General features: G+C 41.8%; 1 protein-coding gene across 4 annotated transcripts in view; it reads left to right on the forward strand.

Annotated features, from left to right (window-relative positions):
* Positions 1-12104, forward strand: part of KCTD3 (potassium channel tetramerization domain containing 3) — a 72138-nt gene that overhangs the window by 42062 nt on the left and 17972 nt on the right. For all 4 annotated transcript variants that reach the window (XM_005216782.5, NM_001191424.2, XM_010813093.4 and 1 more), the window contains 2 exons: positions 10672-10759; positions 10878-10994. In XM_005216782.5, coding sequence (XP_005216839.1) covers positions 10672-10759; positions 10878-10994 — 205 coding nt within the window. The remainder of the gene's footprint in view (positions 1-10671; positions 10760-10877; positions 10995-12104) is intronic.

The following is a 12104-nucleotide window of genomic DNA, read 5'->3' on the forward strand; positions in this document are numbered from 1 at the left end:
TAGCTTTTTAAGGGAACAGGATAGGAAATGAAGAGCTAAAGGGACACATATGGTGCAATTGAGAAATGGCGTTGGTTTTGGTGGTAGAATATCATTTGCAAAGTTAGGTTGTGGTGGGGAGACATATTGCAGGAATTGAGAATTTAAAAGATCAGAGATTAGAGACAGCAAATTTAGCATGTCTTTCATAAGTTTGATGGTGAAGTAGAGCAGAGAAATGAAGTGATAGTTTAAGGATCAAGGCTAGATGGAGGAAAAGATATTCAGTGCTTTATTTTTTTCTCTAGGGTTTTAGAAACTTGAGCATGCTTGTTAGAGAAGGGAGTTGGCAGAGAAAGCATTTAAAGATGGAAAGAATGGAGATGTTGCTAGTCCCATAGAAGTCAGGAGTATATGTACATAGTGTCTAGGACATAGTAGACCCAGCAGAGAAGAGAGGCTTTTTTCTCTGTGACAGAAGAGTCAGGAAGGAGTTCTGTGGAGGAGAAAGACATGGAGGTATGTTTCAGGGATTGCAGAGATTATAAATCCTTACAAGGGACCTGGCTGGTACAGTTATATGAGTTTCCTCCTTAATCCTCAGTACTGGGAGGGAACAAGAGCAAGAGAAAACAGTGCTGGCTTGATTCAGGATTGAAGATGCAATTAAATAGGTATGACCCACAAAGGGGAGAGAAAACATAAAATGGCCAAGCAGTTGAAATTGTAAAATTGTAATGGAGTACCAGGTAAGCAAAGGAGGGTGCAAGGATTCTGGGGACTAGAGGGAAGGTAGAGCAGGTTGATGACTTCAAAGGAGTGGAAATGGTACAAACAGGAAGTTGTCAAAGGCCGAAATAAAGATTTTGGAGTTGGAGCAGTTCTCGGTGATGTAGTCATTTAAATCATATGTTGGACTGACTTAAAGGTGAAAGTAGTTGAAATAGGGGTCAGAGAACTGTGAGGGTCATCAGGGTGGACATGTAGGTACCAGGATAGTGATAGAGAATGGGACAGAAAGCCCGCTGATCAGATGCCCAGCTCCTTAGCAAAGGTGATAGGTTGATCTGGAAGCTGCAGTTGGGGCAGAGAGAGGGTAATCGAATGTCATGCTTGGGTTGAGCTTGTGCAGGGATGTCCTTGAGATCTTATGCCAGGGCCTAACAAGTGCCAATACTTTGGCCACCTGATGAGAAAAGCCAGTTCATCAGAAAAGATCCTGGTGCTGGGAAAGATTGAGGGCAGGAGAAGAAGGGGATGACAGAGGATGAGATGGTTAGATAACATCACCAACTCAATGGACATGAGTTTGAGCAAACTCTGGGAGATAGTGAAGGACAGGGAATCCTGGCGTGTGCTGCTGTTCATGGGGTCGGAAAGAGTCAGATACTATTTAGCCACTGAATAGCAACAAAAGATGGCGGGGAAGTGGTGAGAGAATGAGTGACTTCCAATGAAAGAGATTACCATCAGGGAAAATTAAATTTCATTCTAGGTGAAGACATGGAAGTCATGGTTGTAGAAAAAAGATACTAGCTAAGATTAGGTGGGGCTAGTGTCAGCAGATTTAGCATTGTTACTGTAAATCATCTGCCTGCAATGGAGGAGACGCAGGTTCAATCCCTGAATTGGGAAGGTCCCCTGGAGGAGGAAACGGCAACCCACTCCAGGATTCTTGCCTGGAAAATCCCAAGGACAAAGGAGCCTGCTGCTGCTGCTGCTGCTGCTAAGTCGCTTCAGTCGTGTCTGACTCTGTGCAACCCCAGAGACGGCAGGCCACCAGGCTTCCCCGTCCCTGGGATTATCCAGGCAAGAACACTGGAGTGGGTTGCCATTTCCTTCTCCAGTGCATGAAAGTGAAAAGTGAAAGTGAAGTCACTCAGTTGTGTCTGACTCTAGTGACCCCATGGACTGTAGCCCACCAGGTTCCTCCATCCATGGGATTTTCCAGGCAAAAGTACTGGAGTGGGGTGCCATTTCCTTCTCCGACAAAGGAGCCTAGTGGGCTACAATCAACAGAGTCACAAAGCGTGACGTGACTGAGCACACACACATGCACTGAAAATCCTAACCAAGCGAATATGACATACTCAGGGCAGTTGGTGGTCCGTACACAAGAGGTGTCAAGTCTCCTCGCTAGTGACTGAGCTAATTCATATAGGACCTTCCATATAGGCACAGAAGAGGCATCATAAAGGTGTTACCATAAAAGTGATGGGCCAGGGAGTGTGGGAAAGGACTGATCTAGGTTGATCTAAAATCCAGGAGGAGGGATTCTTCAGCTGGTGCTATTCCACAGAGGAATGTGGATTTTAACGATTTATGGAAGGTCTGCTCTCAGGTAGGTTACTTGGCTAATATGTCAAGTCTGAACTTTCAGTGGCTCGGAGAAGTGCTGCTATCGGTGCCATACAAGTGGTGAGGTGCATTTCATTTCCTAAAGGAACATGTGTCTTTATCACCTTTTTTGTTTTTTCTAATGTCACAACTGCATATAAAATTTTTCATATTTTTGAGATCCCTGGAACTATACTGGTGTCCTCAATGTGGATACTTGTTAAGCTTTTAGTCCCATGGGTATAACCTGTTGCTTCTTGTCTGGTACATGCATGAGTTGAAAACCATAGCTGACAAAGTAGGTTTGTTATTACATTTCAGGAAGACCTGGGGTAAGTTGAACATTCATGCAGCAAACAAGCCTTGTAACTTATAACCTAGATAGATGATTTATTTTTATTTTGGTGTGCAGGACCGAGCTAATATGTCATGAAATCTCAGTGTCTGATCTGAAAATCTCAACAGACAGTTCTGACCTGGGGCTGACTGCTGTGGCACGGATGAGCAGGTTCTGATCTGGCCTGTAGCCACAATTCTGCCCAGGAGTAACACAGAAGTACACAGGACAACTGGTGTAGTTCCTGACTCCAGTTGAATGATCAAGATTGATTTGAAATATTTGAGTCAGATGAGCAAGCCTGAGAGCAAGCGTTTTTAAGCCTCAAAGCCATGGTGGTATTTAGGTGTAGCAGTTGCTTACTGTAGCTCTTCCCTGGTGGCTCAGACGGTAAAGAATCTGCCTGCCCGTGCAGGAGACATAAGAGACTTGAGATCCCTGGCTCAGGAAGACCCCCTGGAGAAGGAAATGGTAACCCACTCAAGTATTCTTGTCTGGAGAATTCCATGGACAGCGAGACTGGCGGGCTACAGTCCATGGGGTCGCAAAGAGTTGGGCACGACTGAGCGACTAAACACACAAAACACATGCAAACGCGTGCGCGAGGACAGCTTCAGTAAAATGCTAATGAAAGTGTTCTATGCGCATTGTATCTGACTTGAGTAAGAAAAAGGGAAATTATGTTTTAAAAGAAACATTTCAGTTTTCTCAATTCCTCTTTAAAGAAGGTTAGTAATAAGGAGTGTTGCAAATAGGTAGCCTAGGCTGAGTTACATGGCAGAATAGCAGTTTTAGGACTTATTTCCCCAGTCGTTCAAGTTTAAATGTAGATGCATATTGGAAACATATTACATGTTTCACTCTCATATTGAAAGACAGTTTTGGAAGTCAGTCCTGGAAAGTCATTGTGTATCCTGATTCCTAAAGGATCAGAAAACTCTGTTCATTCTGAAAGACTAGACTCGTCAGCCGAAGTCACCTAGGTCATCTGAGTCATAACCTAACTGAAGAGTGGAGGGCAAACTTGAGGAGGAAATGTTGGCTTAAAGGAGAATGAAAGTGAATTTCTGTGGTGTGAGGGCTGTGCTGGACTAGAATTCGGAGGCTTGTTTGATTTCACTTCTCTCCTGTTGTGGTCTGATGCACTTGCAGCACTGATGTTGCAAGTACAGTTTGCTTACTTGGGTTGGCTGTCTTGTTTTTTGTATTTGTAACAGGTTTGTGAGCCCTTCGGAGAAGGCAGTGACACCCCACTCCTATACTCTTGCCTGGAAAATCCCATGGACGGAGGGGCCTGGTAGGCTGCAGTCCATGAGGTCGCTAGGAGTCGGACACGACTGAGCGACTTCCCTTTCACTTTTCACTTTGATGCACTGGAGAAGGAAATGGCAACCCACTCCAGTGTTCTTGCCTGGAGAATCCCAGGGATGGGGGAGCCTGGTGGGCTGCCGTCTCTGGGGTCGCACAGAGTCGGACACGACTGAAGCGACTTAGCAGCAGCAGCAAGTTAGGAATAAGGTGGGAATTGGCATCTTAGGGCCAGAATTTATTGGAGAGAGGACTGGCATTTGGGTGCCTATTGTGTCCTGAACACTATCCCAAGTAGGTTGTATTTCTGACTTGGGATTTACAGCAACACAGCTGAATTAGCTCAGTCACTGGCAAGGAGACTTGACACCTGGATGTCTGTGGTGTACTGATCACTACCCTGAGTATGTCTTACTTGCTTGCTTAGGATTTTTAGTGCATGTGTGTGTGCTCAGTCCTGTCAGGCTCTTGGTGACTCTATGGACTGTAGTCCATCAGGCTCCTTTGTCCTTGGGATTTTTACAGGCAAGAATACTGGAGTGGGTTGCTGTTTCTTCCTCCAGGGGACCTTCCCAACTCAGGGATCGAACCTGTATCTCCTGCATTGCAGGCAGATTCTTTACTTGCTGAACCATCGGGATTTACAGTAACAATGCTAAATCAGCTGACACTAGCCCCCCCAATACTGACATACAGAAATATTGGGTAAAAATACTAAAATAGTATATATTCTATTAATATCAGGTATTGAATTATATTTGTTATTTGTTTCTTTATACATATTTGCATACCCCATATCAAAGTCAAGGCTCTGGATTCTGGGATTCCACCAGGACCAGGAGGCATGGCTTCAGGGGAGCATGTAAATCCAGCCTCCTGCAAAAAGCTGAAGCTTTAATAATCTGCCTCAGTCCTTGAGAAGAAGACTGGGAAAATTTTGCTTAATAATTTTAGAATAAGAAATCTTGATATGTGTTCCATATCTTGGATTCGGAAAGGTAGTGCAGGAGAAAACCATCAATGAGAAATTGAGGCCACAATCATATTAGGAGTACAAATACATGACTTGAAAGCACAAAGATTTGGGAATTCCAATTTGAGAAATTTATAGAACTGGTCTAGGGTCATTTACATTTCTAGGGATGGACATGAAACCAAGCAAGATAAGGCACATAGGGCTTCACGAAACAAATATTTCTACTGAAAGTGAGCCCATGCTAAGTCACTTCAGTCGTGTCTGACTCTGTGCGACCCCATAGACAGCAGCCCACCAGGCTCCCCCGTCCCTGGGATTCTCCAGGCAAGAACACTGGAGTGGGTTGCCATTTCCTTCTCCAATGCATGACAGTGAAGAGTGAAAGTGAAGTCGCTCAGTCGTGTTCCACCCTCAGCGACCCCATGGACTGCAGCCTACCAGGCTCCTCCATCCGTGGGATTTTCCAGGCAAGAGTACTGGAGTGGGGTGCCATTGCCTTTTCCAAGTGAGCCCATAACCTCCCCAAATGTGTAAACTACACATGAAAGCAAATGAGGGGAAGTCATAAAATGTAGGCAGTTGGAGTACAAATGTACCTTAGAGCTGAAAATAATTGAACAATTAGATACTTCTGAATAAATTTCAAGTTATTTAATGAGAAAGACGAAGGACTAGACTATAATAAATAGGAACAGTCAGAAAAGAAACAAAATAAAACAGTAGAAATTTGAAAGCCATTGAAAATTCAAAACAAAACTCATACTCAGTGCAGGGGTCCCCAGTGTCCAGGCTGCAGACCCATACCTCTTGTCAGATCAGTGTTGCGCTTGGATTAGGAGTAACATGCACAATTGCTTGAATCATCCCAAAGCCGTCTCTCTCCATCCCTCCCACCAGCCCTAGTCTGTGGAAGAACTGTCTTCCAGAAAACTGGTCCCTGATGCCAGAAAGGTTGGGGACTGCTGACTTAATGTGTTAAACAGAAGGACAAATAAAAAGACAGTGGATTGCTGGACGCATCCGAGAGAATCATTCACAGTGAAGCAGAAAGTTAGTAGAAAATATGAAAAGAAGAAATGAGACAATCACTTTCAGAAGGGAATAGTGGATGGGATTTAGAAAAGATAATTGCTAACAATTTTGGAGAATGAAAGAAAGGCTTGATTATGTTGATTAAAGAAATACATCAAGGCTAATAAAATCAAATACATACATTGTGATGTAATAGAAGATAAAAATATCAAAAGGTGTCCAACTGACAGGTACGTTGTGTGTGTGTGAGAGAGAGAGAATGAATCGCTCGGTTGTATCTGACTCTTTGCAATCCCTTGGACTGTAACCCGCTAGGATCCTCTGTCCATGGAATTCTCCAGGCAAGAATACTGTAGTCGGTTGCCATTTCCTCCTTCAGGGGATCTTCCCAATCCAGGGATTGAACCTGTGTCTCCTGCCTTGCAGGCAATTATTTACTGCCTGAGCCATCAGGGAAGCTCCCAGATACACTCTCAGTTCAGTTCAGTCACTCAGTCGTGTCCGACTCTTTGTGACCCCATGAATTGCAGCACGCCAGGCCTCCCTGTCCATCACCAACTCCCGGAGTTCAGTCAAACTCATGTCCATCGAGTCGGCGATGCCATCTTCCCATCTCATCCTCTGTCATCCCCTTCTCCTCCTGCCCCCAATCCCTCCCAGAATCAGGGTCTTTTCCAGTGAGTCAACTCTTCGCATGAGGTGGCCAAAGTACTGGAGTTTCAGCTTTAGCATCATTCCTTCCAAAGAAATCCCAGGGCTGATCTCCTTCAGAATGGACTGGTTGGATCTCCTTGCTGTGCAAGGGACTCTCAAGAGTCTTCTCCAACACCACAGTTCAAAAGCATCAATTCTTTGGCACTCAGCTTTCTTCACAGTCCAACTCTCACATCCATACATGACCACTGGAAAAACCATAGCCTTGACTAGATGGACCTTTGTTGGTAAAGTAATGTCTCTGCTTTTGAATATGTTATCTAGGTTGGTCATAACTTTTCTTCCAAGGAGTAAGCATCTTTTAATTTCATGGCAGCAGTCTCCATCTGCAGTGATTTTGGAGCCCAAAAAAATAAAGTCTGACACTGTTTCCACTGTTTCCCCATCTCTTTGCCATGAAGTGATGGGACCAGATGCCATGATCTTCGTTTTCTGAATGTTGAGCTTTAAGCCAACTTTTTCACTCTCCTCTTTCACTTTCATCAAGAGGCTTTTTAGTTCCTCTTCACTTTCTGCCAGAAGGGTGGTGTTACCTGCATATCTTATTATGGTTATTGATATTTCTCCCGGCAATCTTGATTCCAGCTTGTGCTTCTTCCAGCCCAGTGTTTCTCATGATGTACTCTGCATATAAGTTAAATAAGCAGGGTGACAATATACAACCTTGACGTACTCCTTTTCCTATTTGGAACCAGTCTGTTGTTCCATGTCCAGTTCTAAATGTTGCTTCCTGAACTGAATATAGGTTTCTCAAGAGGCAGGTCAGGTGGTCTGGTATTCCCATGTCTTTCAGAATTTTCTACAGTTTATTGTGATCCACACAGTCAAAGGCTTTAGCATAGTCAATAAAGCAGAAATAGATGTTTTTCTGGAACTCTCTTGCTTTTTCCATGATCCAGCGAATGTTGGCACTTTGATCTCTGGTTCCTCTGCCTTTTAAAACCAGCTTGAACATCTGGAAGTTCACAGTTCATGTATTGCTGAAGCCTGGCTTGGAGAATTTTGAGCATTACTCTCTAGCTAGATGTAAAACAGATTCTTTGTTGAGCAACAGTAGAAGCCAGAAGACAGTAGGCTATTCTCGAGTTAGTTGAGGAAATAAGTTTCAACTTAGAGCTTTATATTCAGCAAAACTGTCATTCAGACATGAATGAGAGATGTTTTCATATAATACAGATAGAGTTTGTCATTTACAACCCTCAGTGGAAGGACTGCTGAAGAAATGCCCTTTGATAAGATTATTTTACTTAGAAGAGGAAGGAGTGGAATACTGCAAACCTTACTAGCAAAGGCATTTCTCGATATGTTGGTGAATCTAAGTATTTAAAAAGTAATGGAGGAGAGTTAGAACATTTTGTTAACAAATGATTATCAGGTAGAGATTGTGGTTACAAGATTTAAGGGGCCTTGTATTGCTTGGGAAGATAGACTGATTATTTTCAAAATGTAAATCATTTAAATTTTTACATAGACATTAATGATAATCACTGAACTACCTTAGGAGAGAAAACTCACTTCTACCTTAGGTTTGTGATCACCATGATGGAATCACATGTACTGATCACTGTGGTTTCTCAGGTTCTTGCCATGAAGTTATTGGGGTAAAGAAGAGAAGGCTGCAAAATGACTGCCTCCTTGCTTATGCTGGGAGAGAAGATCTTGGTACCATCTCCTCTGTAACCTAACTTCACATGTCCTCTGCTTTCTCTGTTCTTGTGCTGAGAGGTGGACATGAGAAGAGCAGGACTTGGTCGGGGTGCAGGGAAGGAGGTGATGGTGGTGTTCAGACACCAAGTCATGTGATTTTTTGCAACCTCAGGGACTGTAGCATGCCAGGCTTCCCTGTCCCTCACTGTCTCCTGGAGTTTGCCCAGGTTCATGTCGCTTGAATCAGTGATGCCATCCAACCATCTCATCTTCTATTGCCCTCTTCGCCTCTTGCCCTCAGTCTTTCTCAGCATCAGGGTCTTTTCCAATGAATCAGCTGTTCCCATCAGGTGGCCAAAGTTATTGGAACTTCAGCTTCAGCATCAGTCGATCCAAAGGGTATTCAGGGTTGATTTCCTTTAAGATTGATTGGTTTGATCTCTTTGCTTTCCAAAGGACTCTCAAGAGTCTTCTCTAACACCACAATTCAAAACCATCAATTCTTTGGTGCTCAGCTTTCTTTATTGTCCAGCTCTCACATCTGTACATGACTACTAGAAAGACCATAGCCTTGACTATATGAACCTTTGGCAGCAAAGTGATGTCTTGGCTTTTTAACACACTGTCTAGGTTTGTCATAGCTTTCCTGTTAAGAAGCAGTTTTCTTCTAATTTCATGGCTGCAGTCAGCATCAGCAGTGATTTTAGAGCTTAAGAGGAAATCCGTCACTGCTCCAGGATTAGGAAGGTTCTAATCCTGGCGCCCACCCTCCCAGAGAATAAGAGGTCAAGTGTCTGTCTGGGATGTCCCAGGGAAAGCTCCAAGCTGCTGCCAGCCTTTCATTGAAAAATGGTGTAGAGAGAGAGGAGTCTCATGGCCTTACCTACCCCTATCCTCTGACTGTGAAGACTCTGGGGTAGAACTGAAGCACTTTCTGGAGTAAGTGAACTAAAAAGATCAATTGATATAAGAAAATACATCAGTGAAGCAGCCTCCCCTCCTTTCTTCAGACCTCTTGACTCATCACGGAAGAGTTCTCAGTGACGACCTGCTTCTGAACCTGTTGGCTCTGATGAAACAGAAACCTGACCTGGGGTTGAGGGTGGCCATCAAAATCTCTGCAGAGGTATTGCTAGTGTGACTTATACCCAAGCATGACACTAGAATTTAGGGCTGTGAACATGAACAGCTTATTCGAGTCATTATTTCCAAGATTTAGCTGTTTTTAAATTTGGTTTTTAGTTAGAATTGGCATATATTCTGTGCTGTACTTGCTGTCCTTCAGATGTGTGTTTTTCCCTCTCTGCCTAACTCCTAGTTATTTCTTTGTTTTGTTTTCAAGTGTTACTTCCTTTTTGAACTTTTCCTTGATCTTTGTCCTACCTGGACTGGAGTTTAAACAGGAATCCTTTCTTCCTCCATGGTTGTATTGCACATCCTATTTTAGTGCCTTTTACATTGTAATTGTCTTTTTTTTCTTTCTTGCCCATGAGTTTCAAAGCGCCTACGGAGCAGAAGTAGTATTTCAACATCCCTTGTCCATTCCAGTACTTGTTCACCTAGATATGAAAAGTATATAATGTGAATGTTGAGTGTGTAAAGTTTCACATGCATGCCTAGTCTGGCTGTACATAAGGGGGATTCAGTTTGATCTTCTTGCCAGTACTCGGTAAGACTTTCTGGTTTTTGTTTTGTTTTATAGTAAAAGTCATGCCCTTTGCTTTTCTCTTAGCACAAACATAAGCATTCATTAATTTGTAACTAGCCTGATTTGCTTGGAAAACTGATTTTTTTATTCTAGTGCTTGAAAAAACAAAAGCATCTGAGAACTTGATTGGCCGTTTCCTAGGATACAGAGGTGAAGTCTTCAGGGGGAGATAGAGAATGCTGCCTTTTCGAAGAAATGACAGTGTATCAAGGGAGCAAGTACTGTCTTGAAGTTGGCTGATCTGTTTTATGATTCTAACTGGGCAGGTCATTTCATCTCTTATTTGAGAGAGAGAAGGGAGAAAGGGGCCTGGGTCAGACTGTTTTCCAGTCCTAATATGTGCTCTAACCTCATGGTCATGTGCAGAAAATGGAGATAACTAAATTCTGAAAGGAAAGTGCTGCTGTTGGAAATAAGTTTTTTGTTTCTTTTTTTTTTTAGAAAAAAGCTTTAAAGGGGACTATATTGGTGGTTCTTCAGAGTTCCGCATGGATGTGTGTGTGTGTAAAGAAAGTCCATGTTCTAAGACCTAATTAAGTATCTTCTTTATTGCATAAAAAATTTGAGGACATTGAGCAGAAAATATAGATTGTAATTAACATCTGACATCTAACAATATTCTCACTACATCAGGTTCAAGACGTCGTTCCTATAACTAGTTACGACACTGCTGGCTCATTCCTGCTGCTGGGATGTAACAATGGATCAATATATTATATAGGTAAGTGGTCAGGCACTTAGTGTGGCTCTGTTTAGTATGACTTTTTAAATGAAAACAAGAAAGTACTAACTTAAGTTTTAGATTTACCATTTATTTTCATACTATTTTTACTTTTTAGATATGCAGAAGTTCCCATTGCGAATGAAGGATAATGATCTTCTTGTAACTGAACTTTATCATGATTCCTCAAATGATGCTATTACTGCTCTGAGTGTTTACCTCACACCCAAAACAAGTTAGTGCATAGCAAAATTATTATTATGGATGTTATTTTATGTATGTTTATTCATTGGTTTATTCTAATACTAATCTGGTCCTTTGTTTTGGTAAGCTGCAGTGCTAGGATTTCATCTCTTTTAGTCTGAAGTTGATGTTTGGTTTTAGATTGAGGTCAAACATGACCAATAAACATACTCTGGGGTAGAAAATTAGAACTTTCCCTCTTCTGAATTGTATTGTTAATTTTTATGATAATAATAATAACTAAAATTATTTTTAAAACTGACCTGCACATTTACCTTCCTATGATCGCTGATTTCATTTTGAAATTAAGAGCTTTATCTTTTTAACAACAACAACAACAGAAGCTTTTAGACTATTAATCTCTATTGGAAAATGAGCTTATTTCTCTGGGAAATTTCAAATTTAAGTTTTGGAAAATATCAGTACCCATAACTTCTCTTTCAGAGGCCATTACAGTGAAATTAACAAACTAGTTCTGTGAATTATTAAGAATTTTTGTATTCTAGAGTGAAGGATAAACATAAATGGGGAACTGAAAATTTATCTGTAATGAAAGGAATTCTAGTAAATATTTACATGTGGCCAGTAATATTAATAGGTTGAATATATTACTTGTGTAGAATCATATTATTGAATGATTTTAAGAAATCATTATCTTCTATATGAAAGAAAAATATTCTGGTGTGCACAGATTTTTATTGAAATTATGGTAGAATTTAAACTATATTGCTCCAGAACAGAAGTCAGCAAACCATGTTCTTTTCATTGATAGTTTTATGTATTGTCTTTGGCTGCTTTTGTGCCCCTGTGTCAGAATTGAGTGGTTGTCACAGAGACAGTTTGGCATGCAAAGTTTAAACTGTTTGCTGTTCAGCCTTTTACAGAAAGTTTGCTGACCCCTGCTCTAGAATGAAGTATGCTCCCCCTGCCCCCGCAAATTAAAAGGGAGAAAAAAATTTCTTTTGTGGTGGCAGTATCTTCTTTTAAGACATGAGGGTGTAGTTGCCTTAAATTTTGAGAAGTGTTTTCCATAGCCTGCCCTTTCTCCCTTGATTCAAATATTTTTGGGTTGGTCAGAAACAATAGCTATTAAGAGGTTCTC

This window comes from Bos taurus, chromosome 16, assembly GCF_002263795.3.
Source record: "Bos taurus isolate L1 Dominette 01449 registration number 42190680 breed Hereford chromosome 16, ARS-UCD2.0, whole genome shotgun sequence".
NCBI lineage: Eukaryota > Metazoa > Chordata > Mammalia > Artiodactyla > Bovidae > Bos > Bos taurus.